The sequence below is a fragment of the Cupressus sempervirens genome, chromosome 2 (assembly GCF_028749045.1).
Source record: "Cupressus sempervirens isolate cs-2001-9-10 chromosome 2, ASM2874904v1, whole genome shotgun sequence".
Taxonomy (NCBI): domain Eukaryota; kingdom Viridiplantae; phylum Streptophyta; class Pinopsida; order Cupressales; family Cupressaceae; genus Cupressus; species Cupressus sempervirens.
In genome coordinates, this window is record NC_143119.1 from 28,128,114 (window position 1) to 28,154,590 (window position 26,477).

The 26,477-nt window shown below is 34.0% G+C and overlaps 1 protein-coding gene across 3 annotated transcripts in view; it reads left to right on the forward strand.

Annotated features, from left to right (window-relative positions):
* Positions 1-24,659, forward strand: part of LOC149570912 (uncharacterized) — a 138,788-nt gene extending 114,129 nt beyond the window's left edge. Inside the window, exons 6-9 of one of the 3 annotated variants that reach the window (XM_089812472.1) lie at positions 22,846-23,070; positions 23,159-23,248; positions 24,267-24,332; positions 24,419-24,659. In XM_089812472.1, the coding sequence (XP_089668598.1) occupies positions 22,990-23,070; positions 23,159-23,248; positions 24,267-24,332; positions 24,419-24,562 (381 nt within the window). In that variant the 5' untranslated portion in view covers positions 22,846-22,989 and the 3' untranslated portion in view covers positions 24,563-24,659. Of the gene's footprint in view, positions 1-20,193; positions 23,071-23,158; positions 23,249-24,266; positions 24,333-24,418 lie in introns of those variants that run through there. The other 2 variants (XM_089812473.1, XM_089812474.1) reach the window with 2 other exon arrangements.
* Positions 24,660-26,477: the final 1,818 nt, after the last annotated feature.

The window sequence follows — 26,477 nt, forward strand, 5'->3', positions numbered from 1 at the left end:
CCACTATAGATGTTGAGTACATGGTTGCTACTCTTGCCTGTAAGGAAGCCATTTGGCTTAAGAAATTGTGTTCTGATATTAGTGTTGATGCAAGACATATTACTATTTGGTGCAACAATTAGAGTGATATTTGCCTTTCAAAGAATCTAACTTTCCATGCTAGAACAAGCACATTGATGTGTAGTTTCACTTTGTGAGAGATATGGTGGAAGATGGAAAGGTAAATTTGGAGAGGGTAGATACTATAAAGAATGTTGTAGATGCATTGATGAAACTAGTGGGCACAAAGAAGTTCAGATGGTATTCAGAGTCTATGGGCCTTTTGGCCAATAGCAGTTAGTTCTTGTTATGTTTCTGTTGCTCTTACAAGGTGTTCGACAAGTGGGAGAATGTTAGGAATAAGATGTCTCAACCTTGGATAATTCCTATTCCTATTATTTGTTTTATAAATGTATTTTTTGCAAATAATATAATTAAGTGTGAGTTACATATCTAGTTGGCATGTTGATGTGTCACTCCACTTATATGTGTCGACATCTTGAATTGTGTGTAAGGAGATCATGGCTAAAATGGATATGACAAATTCCTATGACATGTAAGAGATATCTCTGGAAGATTTGATGATGGGTGAAGATGCGAAGACATGTGGCAGTTGATCATGGAGTACTGTACACATGAATCTCCATCTACCATGTGGGTTTTGGTTCATCACCCCATTTTTTTTTTTTGGGTTCTTACATTTTCAGAGAATGGTAAAACGCTAATATGGTTGTTCTTTGAAAGTTTCCCTAAAATGGAAAGTGCATGATATAAGCATTTTTAGGGTTGCAGATAGGAGAGAGTGAAAAGTGTATTGTTGGTTGCTATTGGATTTGTCTTCTCTGTCCTTAAAGAACTTGAATTGAAAGTGTGTTGTAACCTTTGTGTTGAAGATAATACATTGTGCAAGTTTTGGACAGGTGGGGTTGTTTTACCAAAAGCTTTTTCCCCACCAGCATATCTTTGTGTTTATGTGTTTTATTTCTCTATCCATTTTCTATATTCATGGTTGATGGAAATATTTATTATTTATATAATATTGAATCTAAGATTGTAAGGATTTAATAGGAATTTGTACAATACTTTCCTTAAGGGATTAGTGTAGGAAGTTTTTTTGCACTTGAGTTTCCTTACAATATATCCATGTTTGATATGCTATAAAGTTGCCCTAATCAAAGGGAAGCACTGTTGAAAACTTTGGATCATATAAAAGCAACAACCAACTTGTAGATTTCCATTTCCAAGATCTTTCCTCAAAGCTACAAAGCTTCTCTTTGAGAGAACAAAGCTTTGATACCAATTGTTGGAATCACAATAGGAAAGGTAAATTTCTGAGAGTGGGGGGTGGCGGGGGGGGGGGGGGGGTGGGTAGTGTGGGGGTGGTGAATTAGTGCTTTAAACTTTGACCCATAAAATATTCACCACATATCCATCTTAGATATTCAATGAGCAAATTGAAATACCATGCAAAACATATACATCTAAAGTATGTAAACAAGTAAGCATTCACACATATATGACACAAGATTTGATTACCCAGAAATCCTATAATGAGAAGGTAAAATTGAGGTGGGGATGACATGCACAAATTTTCACTATTGTAGTAATAAAGTGTATCTAATGAAGGTTACAATGTTTGATCATGAAACAAAATCTACCCTATGAAAGGTTTGCCTTATTAAAGGCTTACAAAGACTGTTAGGTCTCACCCTGTTAAAAGTGTGCCTGATTAAAGGAATTTAACTCACAATTAAGTAAGAACCTTGTTAGAGAATTTCAATAAAACCTATTAGGATTACTTTGTTAAGATATTTAACTAATTCACCTATTAGAATGTCTCAACATTGATCTTACGATTAGCACTCTTATACTTGATGATAGATCACCTCTATCCTATTGCGTACTTGATCCTTCTTGATCAGATGTCTCTCTGCTATTCATTTTTTCCTTCCTCTACTCTCCTTTAATTGATTCTACAATATAATTCAAATCATCATACCTTGGTCACCATGAATGTCCTGGTTTGTGCATGCAAAAATCTCCTTGATCATTCATCCATTCCCATTCACACTCATTACAAAGTTTAGGGTTTGTCTTCCTTAAGAAGACCTAGATGACTTAGGGTTAGGTATGAATCAGTGACTGTGATTCACCCATATTATTGTTTAATCCTTACCTTTACCTAATTGGGTGCATGTAATGCATAGGGATTCCAACTTAAGATTTATCCTTATCACCAAAATATCATAATTCAATGTTTAAATTAGCTCAAAAATTATTTACATAGTAGTTTGTGCCAATACAAAAAACTATGAAAAGACATTGTTACTCAGAAAATGAAGTCCCTGGTGCTCGACACACATTGACTTCAATGCTATCACTCAACATCTAAATGACTTGGCATGCACTTCTTGCTTGACTCTTGAATCACTCCACATATACTATCTACTTGGCACTTGAGTGACTTAGCACATGAGTGAATTGACACTCACTGTTTTCTCAGCATGCTCTAATTTATATGTTGTGCTTAGCATATGTTACTTATTCAACATGAATTAAGTTAATGACTTAAGTGTATAAGCACTCACTGGTCAAAACCATTATTAGATCAACATAGTGAAGATGTTGGTACATCTTCTATGAGCTCATAAGTTGAAGGTACACCATTGTCCAATGTTGGAGGGACAATATCATCCAGTACTGGAGTTACCATCAAATTATGTTGAAGGCACATCATCATCTACATCTGATAGTGTGCATGCTCCATCATGTCATGTTGAAGAAACACTATTAAAATGTAAAGTTGGTTAGCATCCAACTTTCACATCTTATTGTCAAGTTACAACATCTTCAGTTGGAGGTATTGTTAAAAACTACAATTGAAAAATTTGTTATGTTCTCATTGATGTCAAACCTACTTGTGAGACATTATCAACCCTACTGGAGATATATTTACTATGTAGTGCACCAATATTACAGTCAAAGGAACCAGCAAATATAAATATATTTTTCTTTTTCAATGAAAGCATTTTTTTATTTTATTTTATTTGTTATATTTATTTTCCTTGATCTACAATATTGATGTACATTCTTACAATACATTTAACTAACTTCACTAACCACTTTAGTTCCTTCCAACCAGAACATTATTTGAAATTCTAACAAAATGTCTTTATAACCAAATGTATCAATTTCAAATGGAGACACACATTTTTTCTTAAAATCATTTTAGAAACAAAAGCATAACAACTTTACTCATTTCTATATACTATAGGATAGTGCATGATATATAAATTTCTTTAATCACTGAATGTAGCAACATATCAACAAGTACAGTCCACTTATACAATTTTCCAGCTTACAAGATGTCATAAAACACAAGATTGGGAGTTACCCAAGGGTGACTCTGCTTAATACAATTAAAATTCACTTGGAAGTATGTTTTTGTTGCACATGAAAATAAGACAACATCCTTCTTCTCTTCAAGTCTTCAATCCATAGATCACAACCTGCAGTACAACACACACACAAACAAGCCCATGGTACTCTCCTCCCAACCTTAGGCCTTTTAAAGGCCACCCCCGAGCAGGGAGAACTTTGACTAGGTGGACATACATTACTAACAACCATTTACAACACAATGCTCACATTACAAAACTGTTCACACATTTTACAGTTGACAAATAAAACCACAAAAATTCCCAACCAAGGTAGACCACTTAGGATCACATGTAGATCCATCTCAAGGGGTAAGGGTGGAAAATGAATGTTGGGGAGACTCCACCTGCAACTATGCCTTCATTAGGCTATACATTTTATACACATGCCTTCACAAGGCAACCCAATACCACATACATGCCCTCACATGGCATCTTTACAATACTTATAACTCCAGCAAGGTGGCATATGGGGCCCATAACACCCATATGGCATCCCTCTCCTACTCTAGGAGAGACTCTCACCCAACACATTCCCTATGCACCCCTTACCCTCACAAGGCTCTCTTTCCCTCCCAAGAGATGAGACTCACCTTGTCACACCGAAAACAGAAAACTGCAACAAGAACATATGAATTCACAACACAAAGTAAATCACAATACACACATACACCAAAACTGAAACATGATCCCTCAACCTTAAACAACACAACATTACAACACACCATATTACAACTACATTACAAAAAACTCACATGCATAACACAATAAAAATAATCTACTTGACAACAAGCTTTCATAGCAAGGGTACATAAGGTTACCAACTTGGTTTCCAAGCAAATTTGAGCTCCCTCTCTTTTTACCAGCAATCCTCCTCCTAAGCTATCTTCTTCTCCTTGTTTTTTTTCCCCTTTTCCAAAATTTTACCCCACTTAGATTCTTTTTCCAAAAATTCTCCCCCCAAGAACTCTCCAACCAACTCTCTCTCCCGAATGTTTTCTTTTGATGCTTAAGTTTACAAATTCGGCCAACTTGGGAATCCACAATTTTTGGGTGCTCTTTTCAATGCCTAGGGAAGCTTATAATACTTAAAAATTCCCCTACCCCCTAGGTATATCATATGGGCTTTAAAATAAGACCTCAAACTACCCCTAGGGATGGTGTAAACCTCCTAGAAATTCACAAAAGGTGTGCATTCGACCTAGCATGTAAAGAATCCCTCTTGGACCCATAAATACACCTAGGGAAAAGAAATCCTACCAAACCACTCCTTGGTTCACTCAACCACCTACCATCCCACTAAGCATGCTACAAAGGAGAACATGTGTCAAGTGACACCACAATACACACAATACACTTGGCAAGCCATCAAGAAAAAAAAATTTACTTTTATAGAATCACAATAATACACACAAATTGGTTTTAAAAATAAAATACAAGGGTAAAAAGGTTATACCCTCCTTAGGGTTAACCTTGGTTTTTCCAAACACCTAGCAAGGTTCTCCATAAATCCATGGGCTTCTTTCTTGCACACTTATTGCAAATATGAGTAGTCCAAGAATAAGGTGATAAAATGATAATGTAAATATAAATCACATAGATTCTATCATCAATGAATAACATAACTAATATGAAATATGTATTTCCATTCATATCACATTACACACTTCACATTTGTAGCAATTCTCTAATCTAGATAGTAAAACATTATGATCATTTATTCTTACAGAAAATTATGGAATTAATCTACCTTAAGCAATGCATCAAATATAATATAAGTATACAATTCTAGTTTATTCAAATGATACATGAATTCTTAATGTTACTCTAAATATGCTAAGACATGATAATCTAGCACCATTTGGAGACCACAATTCAAAAATCAAACATTCACTTGAGTATAACATAAGCTTTAATCATGACATATGGATCATCAAGAAGGTAAGTAAGCATATCTGAATAACATCATAAAAACTACTTAGAATATTAGTGTCCTAGTAACATCATAAGGAATCATCATATAGCCTAATGATATAGGTATCAATGTCCCAATAACATAACATGAAATCAAATAGTCTAAGGATCAAAATATCAATTTCCATAGTGGGTAATAATGTGTCATCTAGAGTCTAACTATCAAAGTCCAAAAGAAACAAAATGTCAATAGTGCTATGATGGTCGGGGCGGGACATGACATACTAATAGTGTATAGTGCCATATTATTTTATTGATGAAGAGGATTTTAAATTAAGAGATAGAAAGGTGAGCTAGTCAAGTTTTTGAGAAGAGAGAAGTTAAGTATCATGGAATTAAAATGGGCACCGTATAAGTTAGTTAGTGACAAGATAATACATTGATTAATCATTACATGAAATAAAAAAGACAAGTAAATCAGTGTATGAGAGAGATGATAAGAAGTTAAGTAAAACTATAAGCTTGATCGAGTGCCAGTGTTGGTTGTTCAATGAAGGAGCTGGAGCAAAATATTAGGGAACTTAAGAAGAAGCTTGAAAACTAGTATAAGTCAAGTGACATTTATTGATGAACAAGTTGAAGTATTGGCTGAGCATCAATAACAAATGAGAAGGATAGTGAATGTCGAGTGAGATAGAATACTGTATGCCAAGATACATGGTGATGACTAAGCAAAAGAACTTAGTGATTGCCGAGTGATAGAAAAAGTTATAGTTTGTGAAAGAATCGAGTTTAAGGCTAGCAAAGTTAATTTTTTGGATTAGATAAAACACATGGATGGTAAGGATTGATGAGTTGGCATATTTAATGCATGAAGAGAGTTTTTTATGTGATCAAAGGAAAGGATTTGATCAAAAGTTTCTACAAGTTTCAAGAAAGGGGAAGGAGAATAAAATGATGGAAGTATTCAATTAATTTGACCTAAGTCTAAGATCTATGGTGATGTTTAAGGGACAAAAGATCAAAATTATCTATTGAAGGATGTATAAGAGATATTTTATAGGGTTGGTTCATGGTTGATTGGTGACCCTAAGGAGAGCCTATGAAGAAAAATGAAGCGGAGGAGAAGTGAAGAGATTAGTCAAGTGTGATTTCTTGAAGGGATGACAAGAAAATCAATGATGGAGTTGATAATGTAGGCCAATCAATGAACCAACAGATGAGTGAATAGAGATCTAAATTTACAAAGTGAATTGTATTTTATGGATCAAAACCTATTGTTACATTCTAACCATTGTGCTAGTCAAAATCCTTTAATTAAGGTTGACCTAGCAGTCATTTTGTAAATCCTTTAATCAAGGTGATATTATAAACATAATGATCGAAAGTTCTCTAACAAGGCCTCTCCTAATGGGGCGATCAAATCCTTTAACAAGGTCATATATAACACTATGTTTTTTAATCTTTAATAGGGTTGATTCTTATCCAAGCTCACTTTAGAAGAGTGAAAATGTGGTAGTATGTTATTTGGTAGTTTTTCCCAAATTGTGTTTCATGTTAAATTCTGGTGTCAAATTACCATTTACTTGTGTGAATGTTACTTTATGCATGTTATTTTTATAGTTGCTTGTTTTATTGTTAGACAACACATATACATAGAACATAGTGTTAAAGAATATTAAATTTCTAAGAATTTGGTATAGCTCTGATACCATGTAAGAATTTTCCTAAGGCAAGAATGAAATGCCAACATCTAGAAGCTCAAGAGATATCACAAGAGAGACAAGATATGATCAAATAAGAATGAATATCAGATGATTGGATATTAGATAATTGGATGAATACATCATAGAAGTTCCTTGTATATAAAGGCAACTAGAATGACTAGGAGTCAACAAAGCGATAAGGATTACAAATCAACACATGTCCACCAAAGGTGGATTATCCTCCATTGAGCACATGAGTTTGTGTGATGATGAGAGGATACATTTACATAGGTGTATCTCATAAAGAGATGTTGTAGGCATTAGGTACTCAAATAAGTTGCTAACTCCTATGTTCTCAACAAGACAACTCATATGTCTATGCATATTCCTGAGTGTCTACATGACAAATAATATAAAAATGCATTATCCTAAGTAAACTTAAGTAGTGTAATAATAATTAATTATTTGCACTAACAAAATTGTTGATGACATGCTATATAAACTGAGTTGTGTTATGAAATTGTTTATGTTGTTTAAAGCTATTGGAAGTTAAAATTGGTACATTTGGACCTAAGGATAACTGATGCACCCCCCCTCGTTCAATTATTCTAAATCATTCTCACAATTGGTATTAGAGCTTTGGTGCTTGCAAGGAAAGTTTGAAGAGACCCAAGTTAAAGATCAAGATGTATAAGAGTGAGATACCCAAGTTGAAAAAGGAGAGATTCCTAGTATGATAATGCTTAATGAGATTGCACCTATTTGGTATGGAGATTCTACATCATACTACCTAGACAATGTATACATTGAGATACCAAGACCTATGATAGTTGAACAAATGAAAGAGAAGAGGGAGCACAACCAAATGATGATTGAACTAACAACAACCCTAAGCTATTCTAAATTTGATGATGCAAAGGATGGCACTACTGAAAAACAAATGTGGGACAAGTTGGCTCAAATCCATGGAGGAGAAAAAAACATGTTAAGGGATAAGGAAGAAATCTTGAGAGCCAAATTTAATGATATGACAATAAAAGAAGGTGAGACCATTGCAAAATATTGTGGCCAAATCAAACAAGTAGTGAATGTTATTAGATGAGTTGGAGGACTTATATTTGATGAGACTGTGATAAGTAAGGTATTAAGGACTTTACTTCCCATATATGCAATTAGACTATTTGCAATTCAAGAACTGAGATGTACACTTGGTAATGATCCGAACTTGGATAGTCTAACTGGTAGACTCACTACATTTGAACTATCAAATTTGGATAATTATTCCCTTGCTAGAATTGAATATACTTGTAAGGCTTAGCTAACCCTTGATGGATCTAAGAGAAGAAAAAAGAGAAAGTATGTGGAAAGTGATAGTGAATCTGATGACAATCTTGATGAACTTGAAGCATTATTAGCTAGAGGGCTACCAAGAGGAAAAGACAAATACAAAGGTAAACTCCCTATTATCTTATTTACATGTAAGAAAGTTGATCATATTTTTGTAAGATGTCTTGATAGAGCTAAGAAGGAGGAAAGGAAAGAATTCAAGTACCGAGGAAGGAGAGATAATAGAGACATTTGAGGTATCAAAGACTACACTAGAAAAAGGTAAGAAATCTTGCTACATTGTTGAAAAAGATGGTTCTAATAGTAATTTTGATGATCATAATGCATAAGTTGTTTATGTTGCAATGAAAGATGATTTTCATGAAGATGAGAAAACTACATTGATTTGACATGTGAGTAAGAATGATAAATGAATAATTGATAGTGGTTGGTTATATCATATGACTGGTGATACAAGTAAGTTTTAGAAGTTAGAACATTATAACAGAAGTAGTGTTAAGTTTGGAAATGATGCACCATGATATGTGAAAGGAAAAGAATCAATTATATTGAATTATAAGATCAAATATGACAATGCATATTGGGTTGATGGTTTGAAATATAACTTTTTGAGTGTGGCATAGTTGAATAGTTCAAGCTACTGAGTTGAATTCCAAAACAAGAAGGCAAAGATATATGATGCTACTGGTGAACTAATTGGAAGTGGAGAGAAAACAAGAGGTAACTTTTTATACCTAGACCTATCTAAGGATACATGTTTATTTACACAAGTTGAGGATGTTTGTTATGGTATAAGATGATATGTCATGTGAACTTTGATAATTTGGTATGCATTAGTAAGATGAAAAGAGTTAGAGGGTTACTAAGATTAAGAAAACTTGATAAAGTGACATGCAAACAATGTCAAATGGTAAAATGACTAAGTTTAGTTTCAAGAGAAAGACCTTTCTTTTTATGATATTATGAAATTGGTTCATATTGAATTATGTGGTCTTATTGGAGTGGAAAGCTATCATGGTGAGAAATATTTCATTCTATTTGTTGATGACTTTTTTAGAATGATCAGTGTGATGTTGCTTAAAGAAAAATCTAATGCATTTCAAATGTTTAAGTGGTATTTGGATAGAGTTGGGAAAGAAACATAAAAGAGTCTGAAGTGCTTGAGATTAGATAGAGGAGGTGAACTCATATCAAATGAGTTCAACATATACCGCAATGATAAAGGAATCAAGAGACAAATGAGTGCACCTATGACTCTACTACATAATAGTATAGCTAAGAGAATGATTAGATCAACCATGAACTATCCAAGGACATTGATGAAGGAGAAGAATGTTTCATAGAAATACTGGACAAAAGCTGTAAGTATTGTAGTCTATTCTCTAAACCAAGTTCAAGTGAAGAAAGGTACAAAAAAAAACCTTTTGAACTTTGGTATGGATATGCATCTACTGTGAATTATTTCAAAGTTTTTGGAAGTAGGTGCTACATATTGAAAGATGCAAGAGAAGAACTTGATGAAAAAAATGATGAAGACATTTTCCTGGGATATTCCACTTAGAAATTCTTACAAATGTTTGAATTCTAACACTAACAAAATTGTGGAAAGTGCAAATGTTAGAATTGACTAATTTGTAGAAAAGAATGAAAAAGAATGAAAGAAAGAGCCTCAAGACTAGAAGAATTTTTTTTATGTGTATGAAGGTGAACCTAGCACCTGACCTAAACCAAAGAAGGTGGATATTGAGCATCAACAACTAGACAATGTTGAGGTTCAATAGAAGAGCTCTGTCAAGCATCATCAGACTTTCAAGCATTAAGCTATAGGAGTTGAGTTATAGATAGAGACTACTGACCGTTATATAGAGGAAGATGAGTTGCAGGAGAACACACTAGATACAAATGATAAAAAAAAATCAAGTGAACCACAACATAAAGAAAGAAGACTTGAACCTATTTTGAAAAAGTATGTGAGAAAACATCATGCACTGAATCAAATTATTGGAGACAAAAAATTAGGAGTTGTGACAAGAAGAAAACAAAAGAATGATAAATGATTTATGAGAATGAAGATTGGATAGGAGAAATGAATGAGGAAATTGAGGAAATAGAGAAAAAAAAGACATGGACATTAGTACCAAGGCCAAAGGATAAGAATGTGATTGGAACCAAGTGGATTTTCAGAAACAAGCTGAATGACAAAGGTGAAGTTACAATGAACAACACATAAGGCTAGTTAATAAGGGATATGGACAAGAAAAAGTAGTTGACTATGGAAAGACATTTTCCCCAGTTGCAAGGTTGGAAGGAGTGAGAACTTTGCTTACATATGTTGCTTACAAAGGATTCAATGTATATCAAATGGATGTTAAATCTCAATTTTTGAATTCAGAGGAAGAAGTCTACATTGAACAACTTAAAGGTTTTGTTGATCCAAGCTAGAGGAATATGGTAGGTAATTTACACAAAGCATTATATGGTTTGAAACAAGCTCCTAGAGCATGGTATGAAAGGTTACACAATTATTTGGTAAAAAATGTTTTTGCAAGAGCTAGTGACAATAACAATCTGTAACTGAAAAGTGAATCCAAAAGTAAGATATTGTTAGCCAAATTTTTGTTGATGATATTATATTTGTTGGAAAAGATCTAATGTGTAAGTCATTTGCTAATGAAATGAAGGAATTTGAGATGCGAATGTTTGCAGAAATAAAATATTTTGTTGGATTGCAAGTCTATCAAATGAAAGGTGATATATATATATATATATATATATGTATGTATGTATATATGTATACATACATACATACATACATACATACATACATGTGTATGTATGTATGTATGTATGCATGCATACACACACACACACACACATAAATACATACATACATATATGTATGTATATATATATATGTGTGTGTGTATATATATATATATTTATGTATGTATATATATGTATATGTATATGTGTATATATATGTATGCATGTACATATATATGTATATGTGTGTATATGTGTATATATGTGTGTGTGTGTGTGTATGTATATATATATATAACTTAATCCAAGTACATCAAGGAGATATTGAAGAATTTTGGAATGGTAGACTCAAGACTAGTTGGCACACCTATGGTGTCTGGACATAAATTATCAAAGAATCATAATTCAACTGAGGTGAATCAAACATTATACAATAAAAAGATTGGAAAACTATAATATGTTGTACATAGTAGACCTAATATTTCATTAGCAGTTGGAATTGTTACTAGATTCTTTGCTAATCCTAAAGAAAATCATATGGCAATGAAAAAGATACTAAGGTATTTGAAAGGAACATAAGACTATTGATTATGATACAGGAAAAATGATAAGTTTGAGTTGAAGGTTTTCACTGATGCAAATTGGGTTGAAAATGTTGATGAGAGAAAGAGTACAAGTGGAGGCACTTTCTTACTAGGCAAGAGACTAATTTCATGGACACACAATAAGTAGAGCTATATTTTACAATCCACAAGAGAGGCTAAATATGTTGCTTCAACAATCAATCACTGTAATATTGTATAGATCAAGCAATTGTTGAAAGGTATGAAGGAAGATATCACATAACCTAGTTTTATTTATTGTGATACTGCAAGTACTATAAGTATATCAAAGAACCTTGTGATGCAAAAAAAGACTAAACATATTGAGATCATGTATAATTACTTGAGAGAGCTGGTACAAGACAAAGAAGTGATATTGGAATATGTAAACATAAAAGTGAAGATATATGACATATTCACAAAGACACTAGCTAACGAATCATTTGAGTATTTAAGAGGTAAGTTAGGGGTCATTCTCATACCTAAAGAAAATTGAGAATGGATGTTGCATTGGATCAATTTTTATGATTAGAATATCTTACAAATTGATGTAGGAGATCACATCTTAGGAGTTGCCTAAAGGTGTGAAAAGAAAGAAAATAAATTGTGCAAAAATGAAGCTATAAGGAGTTATGAAGCAAGATGATGGGATGAATTTTATATATTAGTCAAAGCAATGACATGAAGATGTATGCTAAGAGAAAAGAGAAGGGAAGTATATGAATGATTGATGTCTTTGGCATTGTTATCAAAGATGGAGATGAATGTGTTCAAGTTACCATAAACGATACATACAAAGAGGGAAAGTATTTCTAAGTTACCATCCAAAGAAAGGGGTAGATATGACAAAGAAAGTGTATGTTCTAAAATGAAAGAGGAAAATATATGTTTCTAGAGGTGTTGTTACCTGAAGATTAGAAGAAGAAGTTATTAGTTAAGATGGAGTAGTATACCATTGAAAATTTTGAAACATATAGTGATACTAATACAATTGATGACAAAGGGAGCATCCAAAGATTTAATTGGATGAGAATCAAAATAAAACTAAGAAAGAGAGAAGACAAACACATAGGGAGAAGTTAGTATAAGTTCAAAAAAAGACATAGTGAAGATTTTGGATTGCATGATAACTAGATGTGTTGCCTTCAATGCCAAAGAGGGAGATTTTTGAAAACTACAATTGGAATAATTATCATTGATGTCAAACCTTTTGGTGAGACATTGTTAAACCTACTAGAGAGTAATTTACTAATAATGTAGAGTGTTGTATTATTTGATTGACAAAGAGGATTTGAGAAAAAGAGATACTAAGGTGAGCTAGTCAAGTTGTTGAGAAAAGATAAGTTAAGTGTTATAGAATTATAATGGGCACTTGATAAGTTAGTCACTGATAATCTAATATATTTTTTAATCATTAAATGTGGTAAAGAATAAAAGTGAATTGAAATATGAGAGAGATGATAAAAATGTTGATCTCAGATTGGTTTTGATAATTGAGTGTCAACACACTTAAGATATTTACTAAGTTCATGCCGAACTAGTAACATATGATGAGTATAATATGTATAGATGCCAAGTTGCAATGAGTACTGAGTCACTCATGTGCTGAGTAGTTCAAGTGCTAAGTGAATAGTTGATGCCAAGTAAGTTCAAGTGTTGAGAAAGATAGAATTATAGTAAGTGTCGAGCATCAGTATTATCAAGTGCTAGGTAACATAGAATGGACCTAGTTGTTTGTGATGGCACAAAGAACTATGTAAACCATTTTAAATTTCACTTATGAATAGATCTCAAAGCTTTGAAGATAAGATCAAATCTATTTGGATTCTCTATGCAATCAATATACAACCAATCAAAAAAAAGGAAGGAATAGAGTGGGAAAATTAATGAATCTCAATCATAGATTCATACCTAACGCTAAGCCACCAAAGTATTTTTAAGGGAAAAAAAGCCCCATAATTCAATATGAATGAGTGAATTTGTATGTGAAGGAAGTGATGCAAGTGAAGAATTGAAGGAAGTGAAAGGGGTGAATTGTCCAAGGTGACTTATAAGTGTGGAAGAATTGTAGAATTAGTTTGCAAAATAGAGGAGAAGCTATACAACATTGATATAATAGATCAAGAGGATCAATATGGATAGAATTGTGATCTAAAATCAACCAAGCAAAATTATAAGTGTAATCAGATCAAGCATTCTAACAACTATATCAGTAGGGTGAAATCTTTTGGACTAAGGTTGATTTAACAGTCATTGTAAAATCTTTTAACAGGGTGACATTCCAAGTGAGTGTTCTAAAGTCCTTTAGCCAGGCACACTTTTAATAGGGTGTTAAAATCCTTTAATAGAGTATGATCTAACAATCCTTTGTAAGCCTTTAATAGGGTAGATCATGAGAATGGTCAAAATATGTAACCTTAATAGGTGAACTGTATTGTTGTAGTAGTGAAGAATTGTGGGCATCATCCCTACCCCAATTTTACCTTCTCATTGGAGGGTTTCTATGTAATCATATCTAGTGTCAAGTGTTTATGTGGATGCATTTACTTTACATGTTATTTCAATATGTTAATACATGCATTGTTTTTAAAGTTAAAAGTTTTATTGGTTAAAGATTAGGACTTCTGATTCACCCCCCACCTCCTCTCAGAAGTATACATTTCCCATTTGTATTTCCAACAATTGGTATCAGAGCTAAGTTCTCATTAGGATAAGTCTTAAAACTTGGAGAAAAGATCTTAAAATGGAAGTTTAAAAGTTGGGAAAGACCATTGAAAATTAGGAGATTGAGATACATCTCTTACTACAACAATTGAATGAAGTCAGACATGCTTCGAGAAGTTCACTAAAGAGGATAAAAGAGATTGCTATGGTAGAAAATGACACAAAATACAAAGATGTTGACACCACAAAGTTATTTTCATATGGTAACTCTTGTGAATTTGATGCAACAATTGTAGATCTCATGGAAAAGAATAGAGCACATACTAAGGAAATCAAAAATCTCAAGTTGGAACAAGAATCACAAGGTATATTGCTATGTGAGGTAATTGAACAAAAGAAGAAAGCTATAGAAGACAAGGCCATTATTGAAGAACATAAAAGAGTTTTGGCAAAAAAATTGGAACAAAAGTTAGTAGAGCTATCCAGGATCTCAAACATTCAATTGGACACCCTAAGCCAAATGATGAATTCTCATCATGAGTTGAATATCAAGGATAGTGAGATAACTACATTGAAGTTGCAGAATAAATATTTGCAGAATGACCTAAAAAGAGAAAAGGAGATTGCTGAAAGTATCAACAAGCCAAATGAAGCCATCCATTAGTTTGAGCAACTATTGAAATCCCCTAGATCTAGTAAAGACACATCAAGATTAGGCTACATTAACATTGAAGAAGGAGAATCATCCAAAGATGCTGAGGAAAGAAACAATAAAGGTAAGAGTTCTAAACCTACCTGTCATCATTGTGGTAAGAAAGGACATACAACCAATGTTTGTAGGAACAAGAATGCTAGTTAGAATGCTAAGCAAAAGAACATGACTCATTGTCACAAGTGCAAAAAACAAGGTCATCAGGCACATGAATGTAGAACCAAAACCATGCATGCACCAAAATTTGAAGGACACTGCTACAATTGTTAGAAGCTTGGACACATAGTCTTTGAATGTAGATCCAAGTCCACATGGTCATCAACAAGCCAAAAAAGGGAAGAAGCTATGAAAACTCCTATAATTGGGATTACAATACAAGACATAGCTGTCATTATTATTAAGAGTATGGACATATCCCTAAGAATTGTATAAGAACACACTACAATGGTAACTATAATAGATGGTTAAGTCAAACTACATGTTTTAGCTATTTGAAGACTAGTCCTATCAGCAAGCACTCCCCAACAAGGACAAAGGCACCCAACTTAAAGTTCGACAAAGGAAAAGGCAAAGTAGATGTTGAACGCATCAGAGGAGAGATGAACAAAGTTACATGGAGGAAGAAAGATGGATGCAACACATCAGATGAAGGGATCACTTCATTTGATAGGTCAAGTGGTCACATCTCATCAAATTAAGAAAAAAGAGGTATGTGGGACTAATATTTAAATATTTTATCATTCATCAATTCCAAAAGAGGATAGTATTGAAATAGATATATTAGCATGAAGAAAGATGCAAGATAATAAGGAAACCCTAAGGATTAAACTTCTAAGTTTTCACCTTACTACCGAGTGTGAAAAGTCTTTTTCAATTGTTGAGTAAAGCACTAGCATGTGTTGAGCTATCAGCCAAAGTCAGTTGAAGCCGAGTTAGTAGTAGCTATAGAGTGATGGTAATGAATGCTAAGTGAAACAAAAATTGCATTAAAGCTGAGTTTATAGCTGTACATGTACCAAGAAATAAATGCTATATTTTGAAAGGGTAATAGGGGAAAATTTCACATATTTTTCATCATTAGAAACATAGAGCAAGAGAAAGTAGAATGAAGAAGCAATTTACAATAAAAATCAAAGCATTTGCATGGATCATAGTAAAGATTGAGCATTAGTTCATTGATTCCAAAGGCATTCTTCACCTACTAAGTTATGCAGTTTTCATATTTATTAAACCCTAGCTTGCATAATGGCCTCGAGTTCTAAGAATGTAAAGGAGAAGGAACTATTTGAAGTTCAATTAGTTAGTAATGAGGTTAAACAACTAGATTTTAGGGCCATACCATAAGTTGCATATAAGAATGATCCAGTAGGTGTGTTATCTATTATTTTGCCTAGGGTTGTTATGGTACAAGATGTGAGGAAATGTTATAATTTAAAGATAGGAGGGATTGGAGACATGGAAATTACACAAGCATATGAAAAAATTATGTGAAAATGGGGGGTTGAAGGAGGAATTCAAAATTGTAGAGAGGAAGGGCTTAACCCTTGCCCTAGATTTCCCAACAATTTTTAAAACTAAATGGATCAGAATTGTCTTGAGCAGAATACATGATGGTTGTCTATGACTAGAAGGTGGACCGATCAAAATTTCTAAAAGAATTGTACATAAGGTTACTAGATAACCAACCCTAGATCAGCCTAAGACATTGAGAAGCAGCTCAAAAGAGGTAATTGAGTGAAATGCAAGAGATAAGTGGAACAAGCGAGGGATGACTATTGATATTATCATAGACCCACTTCTTGACTTTGCAGTTAGAGTCATATCACACAAATTCTATTAGTCAAGAAGATTGAATAGTGTTTCCTATATAGTAGTTGATGTAGGCTACAAGATAGTCAAGAAAAATCATACCTATGATCTTGCAAAACTACAGTTACAGTATAATAAACGAGATCCAAAAGGCAGTAACTGATACCGCAAGGGACAAGGTGAATCCATAAGAACCACCTTCTTCCATCCCTTCAGTTACTCAAGTAAACCCTTTAACCCAAACAATAGTAGATACATCTATCAAGGTAGATACATTGGTTAGAGTGGACACAGTGGAGCAAAGACAAACTAAGAAAGAAGAAAAAGATAGTACAACTCAGTAACAAGAAGTAGGACAAATAGAATCTTCTATACCTAAAGCACAAGGACCAAGTGCTACTCATGTCATTGAATTAGACAAGAGCAAATATGAAGAAGGTGAGAAAATACCTAAGGTAAAGGAGCAAGAAGCCATCTAGGCATTGGTAACTCTACCTACATCTAGAATTTCACCTACAAAAGTTCTTCAGAAGTTGAGCATAGAAACTATACCATTGCAAATCTTAGTGCCAACCTCAAGCTCTTCAAAAGTTGAAAAGGTAATTCACTATGGTGATATCACTCTTAATGAAGAGATTATTATTCCTAAGTTTGATTATGATACAATGAAATTAGATCAAATAAGCATTTTGCAACAAGCTTTAGAGAGGAAAAAGCATCAGGAAATGCTAAGGAGAGAACATAGGCAGAGGCAAGCATTCCAAGACATAAAAGACATCTTTAGCCTTCCAACTCCTGAAGAGACCAAGCCAATACTAGAAAAACTATCAGATATAGTGGAAAAGGTCAATAATGAAGACATTGATACTAGTGCTAAACTTTTAGAGTGGTCTGAAAAGAAATTCTAGAGCAAGGTGAATGAAAAGATATTTGGTGATATAACACTCACTCAAGTTGCATTTTCATTAAAGGTTGAGGATGTGAAGAAGGTACTTGAGAATATATTCTCATTGTACATGAAATTGTGTGACCCTACACTATTCACCCAAGAGTCTAGACATCATATTATGAGCCTGGAGAGAAATTTCAACATATCAGGTACAAGGTTACATTAGAACCCAACTTAGAGTGAAGCATTTTAATACATTACTTTAGTCTCAAAGTCAATTAGTTGTGTTGTTAGTAGAAGAGGCTAATATAAGAGCCAACTTGACATGTATTAAGGCATCCCTCACCCCACACATGGGAATACTACACAAGAAGCTAGCCTATGAAAAAACTTTGCTAAAGAAAGACCCCAATCTTTCTACTCTAGGTAGCCTAGTACACCTTGCTGCTGAGCTTGCTATCCAAATCAAGTCATTGGATGTTGCATGTGACAATTGGGATGCAACTCTTAAAATCATATTGGAGGTCCATAAATCATTTTTGGACAAACACACTATTTGTGTATAGCCCATTTAACATAAGTGTAAAAAAGGGGGAGATAAAGAAAAAAGAAAAAGAAAAAAGAGGGGGAGAATAAATAACATCAGACATTTGGAAAGATAAAGCAAGGAAGAAATAAAATAGGGGGAGCTTAGTAATAAAGTTATATCATTGGGGTGATATAGATTTTGAGATATTTTGAAATTCATTTTTGAAAGAAAAGTAGTAAATAGATACAAATATCATCTATGACAGAGCATATTAGATAAAAGAGTATTAGATACAACATATTGAAGTCAGAAGGAAGCATAGATTATGGATACAAAATAGACACATTAACTTGAGGGAGTTATGAATTTTAAGGTATATAGGTTATTGCAAATTTTTGAAAATTTGAAGTTTTTTATATACAAGTCAAGCCATGGATATGTTATGCTTGAGAAGTTAAGTACAACATTATATTTTTAAGCGTTTTTGACACTCATGTCAAAGGGGGAGATTGTTGATCTTAGATTGGTTTTGACAAGTGAGTATCAACACACTTAAATCATTTACTTAGTCATGCTGAGTTGCAATGAGTGTCAAGTCACTCATGTATTGAGTGAACTTAAGTGGTGAGTAGATAGACTATGCCAAGTGAACTCAAGTGCCAAGTAGATAGACCATTCTGAGTCAATTCAAGTGTTGACTAAACTGTGGATGTTGGGTAGTTTAGGTGTCAAGTCAGAACAAAATTACAGTGGATGCTGAGCATTAGGGACTTCATATGCCGAGGAACATAGATTGGACATATTTTTTTTCTATGGCACAAAAAACTATGTAAACCATTTTTGAGACGACTTAAGGATAGATTTTGATCTTTTAGAGATAAGGACGAATCTATATATGGACTCCCTATGCAATTGCATGCAACCAATCAGAAAATGGGAAGGTTTAATCGACAAAATGGATGAATCTTAGTCATAGATTCATACCTAATCCTAAGCCACTAAAAGTATTACTAAGGAAGATGAAGCCCTAATTGTAAAAGATGATGAGAACAATACACAAGGGGTGAATGATCGAATTGGAGGAGTGAACAAGACAGTTTGCAGAGCATTCAAGATGACTTAGCAGTAAGAGTGAATTGTAGAATCAATTAAGTAAATAATAGAGGATAGAGGATACAACATTGATACATCATATTTTGAAGGATCAATAAGAGATTGGATAGAGTTGATTGGTTATCAGACAAGCATGTGCCTATCATAGGATCTATGCTGAGACATTTTGATAGGTGATTTTAATAAAATCTCTTAATAGAGTAGTCCTAATAGGCTATATGGAATCCTTTAACAAGGTGCTTACTTAATTGTAAGTTGAAGTCCTCTAACTAGGCACACTTTTAAAAGGGTATTGAAATCCTCTAATAAGGTGTGTCTTAACAATCTTTGTAAGCCTTTAACCGAGCAGGCCTTTCACAAGGCAAACCATGATTCATGATCAAACCTTTGTAGCCTTAATTAGATACACATTATTGCTACAGTAGTGAAGATTTGTGGGTGTCATCCCAACCCTAGTTTTACCTTCTCACTTGGAGGGTTTCTGGGTAATCATATATGGTGTCAAGTGCGTGTGTTTGCATGATTGATGCATATGTTTTATAAATTATTTTAGTATATTAATGCATGTGATGTATGAATGGTGAAATTTTTATGGGTTGAAGTTTAAACTCTTGATTCACTCCCCCCCCCCACCCCTCATAAGTTTACTCCTTTCCCACTTGTAATTCCAACAGTTACTATTTCTTGTAGGAGTGTTAGGGTTTGCTCTAACATTAGCCTTCACTTTGCTTCTTGTTGCTACTAGGGACACTAGAGAAGGGTCCTAATTATTCTTTTTCTTGGTTACAAATGTCCATTTCCCTTGGCAGCTTTCATCAATACGTATCGCAAAAAGAGCCTCCATACAAATTAGTTGCCCTAGCAAAGAGGATCTAACCATTTCCACTACTCTAGAAATCTTCCCAGGAGAGGCAATCCCCATAATGAGATTATCACCTCCATTGAGTATTAACTCACCTAAGAGAGCTACCTCCTCCTTTTCCTCCTTGGCTTGGATCTTGGGATCATAAAAAATTTCCTTTCCTACTGCTAGTTCAAGACCCTCCTTCTGAGGCTAAACCTTTTAGATTACTTCACCCTTAGGGGATGATTGCTTCAAATTTTCTAGATCCTCTAGCCTAGTTGCCATCCTTTACTTCTCAGATACTGGCCTTCGTGATGCCTCACAAAAAGTTTTGGTACATGTTGGTTATGTCCTTGGGGCTTCCTCTACCACCAAAGGAGGAGTAGCCACTGATTCCTCCTACTACTACTCTAATCTTGTTTCTCTAAGAGTAGTTCCCTTTCACTTCCACACTTTCTCTCCCTCTTTAGAATTGTCGATTCTCTCCATTGTTAATCCCTTTGCCTTGATCTTATTTTGGTTCTATTTTCTAGCTTTCTCCTCCAAGACCCTAGGGAAAAGCTTATCCACATGGCCCGCCTTCTTACAATGGAAACAGGTAAATGGGACACTTTCATAATCCATCTTTTTAATATGGGTGCCTAGCTTTGAGTGTAGGTACATCACTTCTGACATATCTCTACCCTCACTTACTCCAATGCATATTCTTGCATAAGTTAACCAAATCCTGACCACTGTTATAGGGTCGATGGATAAGTACTCGCTAAAGGATTTAGCTATGCCATCAAAAGAATCCTCATACTAAAATTCCATTAGAAGTTGTAGCAACTGAACCTAGACATGCACTTGGACAAAGAAGGAATTATTAAGAGCTAACTTTGAAGTCCATTTCTACAAAGCTAGTGTCAAGTGTCCAAAGGACCAAGATACAACACATAGAATTCTCATGAAATCCTCCATACAAGACAACTCAAAAGAGAGGAAACCCTTAGGGGTATATGCACCAAGTTGTGGTTATTTTTTTTTTTTTAATCCATTTTTGAATAGCTCGTACATGGTACGCACTATAGATTGGGTAACCTAAGCCATAGCGTGTCCACACTTTGAAAAAAGTAAAATTTTATAAATGGGGTGCATACCCGCAACCCATTTGTTTTATCTCCGATTTTAACTTTCTTCCAATAGCAACGTGTATGCAAATTGACAAAACAAAGCTTTTCACCACCCACCTTGCCAATATGCCTCCTCACTGACAAAATTTGAGATCACAAGCACACCCACACCCACGCCGTATGTGATCTAAATTTCATTTTGCATTGTTTGATATGTTTTTCATATTGTTTTGTAGGTTTTTTATATTGTTCTGTAGGGCTTTTACAATTTTTATTTATTTTAATTTCAATTGATTTTTTATTAGGAAATGTCAATAATCAACTGAAAAATCCACAAGAACCTCAAAATCCTCAAGAAAATCAAAACTAAAACCCTCCCCAAGAAGAATAACAAATTCCGTAGCCTAAACCATTTGCAAGACCTCCGCCTGGCACACAAGAAAATATAATTAATGAAATAGAGAGAGGTAAAACTAAATTAGAAGGACTCATTGGTCAGTTGAAAAAATCTGGACAAACCAGTCCAATGAGGGTTCAATTGGCATCATCCCTCGAATCCATTAAGACCCAAATAGCCTCAGTTAGTGGTTAGTTAGATGTTTTGTGGGTTAAGAGGGATGAACAAAAAAGATTTTATGCAAATAAATTTTCATATGAAGATGTTAAAAAAAAAGAAATACCAAAAGGTAGAATATGTGCATTATTTAGAAAACTCGGTGAGAAAAATATTGTTAGAGAGGGTACTAAATGGTTCTCCATCCATTGGTGCATACAAAATGCTATTAGAAATAATTTTAAGGATAGATGGTGGATGGTTTTTGATGCCTCTCCTTGCAATAATCACGAGGTCCCTATGTATTTTTTGAAGAAATTGTATTGTGAGTTTGTCCCTGGGGAGATCCCCAATTATTTTGATATATTAGACTCCTAGGGTAGAGGTCAGGGGTCATCATTTAAGAGGCCAAAAGCATGTCGTGACCCTAATGTAGTTAGGGCACTTATGGTCAAGCCACAATGTGAGCATGTGACTATTCCTTTAGTTGTGAAGGAGCATGTAGAGGCCATCACTCTAGGGACCATTAATGCTTTGACGTAGACCCTCATCCATTGCAAGACCCCATTAGTTAAGGGGGAGCCTTCTGTGTGTTGCGGACACATGTGCACTTCATGCAGATCCTTATGCACATTTGGCACTCATGCTGGAGATGGTGTGGATGATGGGCTCATCACTGATTAGTTCTTGAACAACACATTAGGCATTGACACACAAGTAAATTACAATTATAATTTACTAATTTGATCACATTTCATATATATAGTGAATGATTAATTAATTAGCATCTATTGACATTTTTCAAAATTTAGGGTCAAAGTGTTGGCAAGCCTAGCAGCGATCCTTCGGCCCCATTTTTTGTCCCATCCACGAGTCTAGAGGTATGTATCGATTAAATAATTTAAATTAATACATATATTTATTAAGTAATCATATTAAGGATTGATGAAAAAATTATGCATGTGCATCAGTTCTCTAAAGGACTGTCAACATATACTACAGACTTAGAGCATAAACATCATACGAGCTACGTACAGGTGCATTTGTTTCATGTTAATTTAATTCATTTGATTATATTTGTTTCATGTTTCATGTTACATATAATGTGTATTGTATGACATGTAGGTCATGACGTCGGATACTCCTCCTCATCTCCGACAATCTGTCGATCGTGGAGTGGCCACACCTATGGCTAGCTCACAACCATTGACTGAGGTATGAAAGAATTTTCTTGGTTTTAGTTATTGTTTATAATAGTTATTTTAAATGTCCCTTTTCTGATTTTATATGATATTTCCAACCTCTAATCAGATCTTTAAGATCAAACAACTAATATCACAAAGATCCACCAAATTTTTCAAGAAACCCCAAATCGGGTGTGCCAGAAATTGTGCCAAAAGCTTCACAGCTTCACCTATTATTAATAAATCTGAAAGTGGACATTTTTACAGAAATTTCAGCAGAATAATAGCCTACAAAATGACATTTCCATATCCATGTAGCCTTTACACAACATTTCTCAAATGTAGGACAAAAACTATGCTTATCGAGCTCCCGAAATTAACACAAAAATGCCCAGAAACACCACAAAAACACTAATAATCTATCTGAGAAGTTTAATCACGTCCCAATACATATATTCAGCTCTATTTTAACACCTTAAATTTTGAAATACAGCAGCAACCCAAACTGATATGAAATACCCAACTGAAAACACCAAACTCATACAAAAAACACACCCGAAAACCCACAAATCTGCACTGTTCAGCACAAAGGCAAACTTTGTATGAGCATGCACATGGAATGGCTTCAAACTCCCATCCTTAGCCTTCCTAGAAACCTGCAAACTCCCATTCTTGGGTCTCCCTGGAAACCTGCAAACTCCCGTTCTTGGGTCTCCTTCTCCACAGGTTTTGCAGCCTCTGAAGAATAACAAAGAATGAGCAAAAATCAAGTTCTGGAATCAGCCCAAAATGCCTCCAAACCCCTTAAAAGAGGGCATAATCATAACTCACGTCCAAGAGAGGTTAATGAAACATATTTTAATAATAATTTCATTTATTAGTCCAACGGTTTCCAAAGATTAACCCCCCTTTTCCGAAACTTCACTTTCTTGGGCCTGCCTGCCTTAACAAAGATTATTATTTTTTTATTATTTGAAAAGGGGACATGACATTACTATCAAAATTTCTAATGTCATTTATAAGTGATTATATTGATTGAATTGTTGTAGGGTCTTGTTACGCCTGATTGTCCACGAGCCTTCAAAGTGGACTTACAAAGCGACTATTTGATGGTGGTAAGAAAATAATTAATTTTGTGTGTACATATATTTGATTTCAATGTATAATAAATATTTATTCATATCTACTTTGTTTCTATCAGCTCGAGTTAGAGAAGAGCCTCAATAAGAGGACGAGTGAGCATGTTAGGAGGACCCCATCATCTCCATCGTCTCCCTCCACAAGGCAACAAAAGACCTTGAGAGATTGTTTCCTTCCCCTCGTGGGAAGGAAAAGATACAGTTGATAGACATGTATATATATAAGCATTAGTGGACATATTTGATACACATTTGATGTATTTATGACATTTTATATTTGATGTATGACATTTATTTCATGTATGACATTACTCGACTTATGAAATTATTGGTTAATATATGACATGTTTGTTCATATATGACATTATTGGTTATCATTTTATATTATATGTTTGTTCATGTATGACATTAAATTAGATATGTTCGTGTATGACATTAAACTAGATATGTGCATGTATGACATTAAATTACATATGTTCATGTATGACATTAAATTCAATACCTAATCAGTTCAAAACTTTGATAGAATATTGATTAACAATAAAATTTACCACTGTTTAAGCATAAGTTAATCATTTCCAATATGTCATCATCATATGATTTATGATCTTGTTCATGTTAAAAATTTTCCTTCTCTGTCATTTGTTTATCAAGTTTAATTCAATACCTAATTAGTTTAAATTTTTGATACAATATTGATCAGCAATAAACTTTATCAGTCAAGATCGATCTCAAAAAGTTTAAGAGGTGCTACTTGATAGCTTGACTTGTTTTCAAGGCAGTCACAATAAGATCAAATGCCCTGGAAAGAAATCCATTACTGTAATATACCTAACACTTCGCTTAACAAAAATAATATTTGCTACCAGTTTATTCCAAATTGAAGCAATCAAATTCAAAATTCACCGAACATTAGATAAAACAACGGATAATATAATACAGACCCCAATAAGCATAGTAACAATGCAAGATCTATAATGGTATTACCTACAAATCAACATTGCACCAATCCTACCCTTTATAGTATTAACCTAATGCACAAAGTGATATTATAGCTATGCTCCTACCCTCTATTTCACCCATATATTTTATGTCTTAAGTTTTCTGTGAGAATTAGTGGTATGGAAAATACCTTGGGAGGGATCACTAGATCATAAGAGTTGTGTTATCTTGTGTTATCCAAGGTCAAATTCTTCAACTACACCAACTTTGTATTCATACAAACAATAATCAACCATGCAGGTGTCCTAGATTAATGTGTAGATTAGATTCATTTTAGTACAATGCAATGGTCATAAATGATTCTTTCTATGTAAAAAATTTGTAAATTTAATTATTCAGGTTAATCTTAAATATTATCAAATTAATATGTTGTATTACCAACATATAACAAATTATTGCACAAACATGCATTGAGTCAACTCTAAAATTGCTATGAGAGAAGAGTGTTAATCAACAATTTAAATATTTAAAAAAGTTAGAATTAGACTATGTAAGATTTTTGTTGCATGTCATAGAAAGGACTCAAGATGGGGGATGATGTAGAGTATGCACACGGAAGCACCAAAGAAATCAACCTACTACCCAAATTCTCCTAACTCCACAAGGACTAAACAAGGGTTATGACTCACTTCCAAATGAATACAGCACAAATAATACAAATTTCCAACAGGTTACAAACTCCACTCACCTAAGGGAGAAAAGAATCTGACTTCCCCTTATTGGATCAGCAATGACCTTCTTCCCACAAGGTAACAAAGTGGGTTTTGATGTTCCAAGACCTCCCAACACCAAAAGTGGGAAATCATTGGGTCTATTTGTGGACCTCTTGGCAGTTGGTCACCTAAGTGAAAACCTTGAGATTTATTAGGAACTCCATGAAAGAAATTAGTATCTTGAGAAGCTCTCCATTTGTTAGCTAAATTAAAACCTTGGATTATAGACGCCTGGCCTTCATTGTAAAATGAGTGAGACTACCTCACCAAAGGTGGCAATGAACTTTTTGTTGTTCTATTAAGATCATTAATATATTTTGACAAAAACTTTGAGGGATCATGCCTAGCTTGAGTATCCTGGCTTCCCAAGTCCTATAAATGCAAGGGCATTGATGAATAGACATTT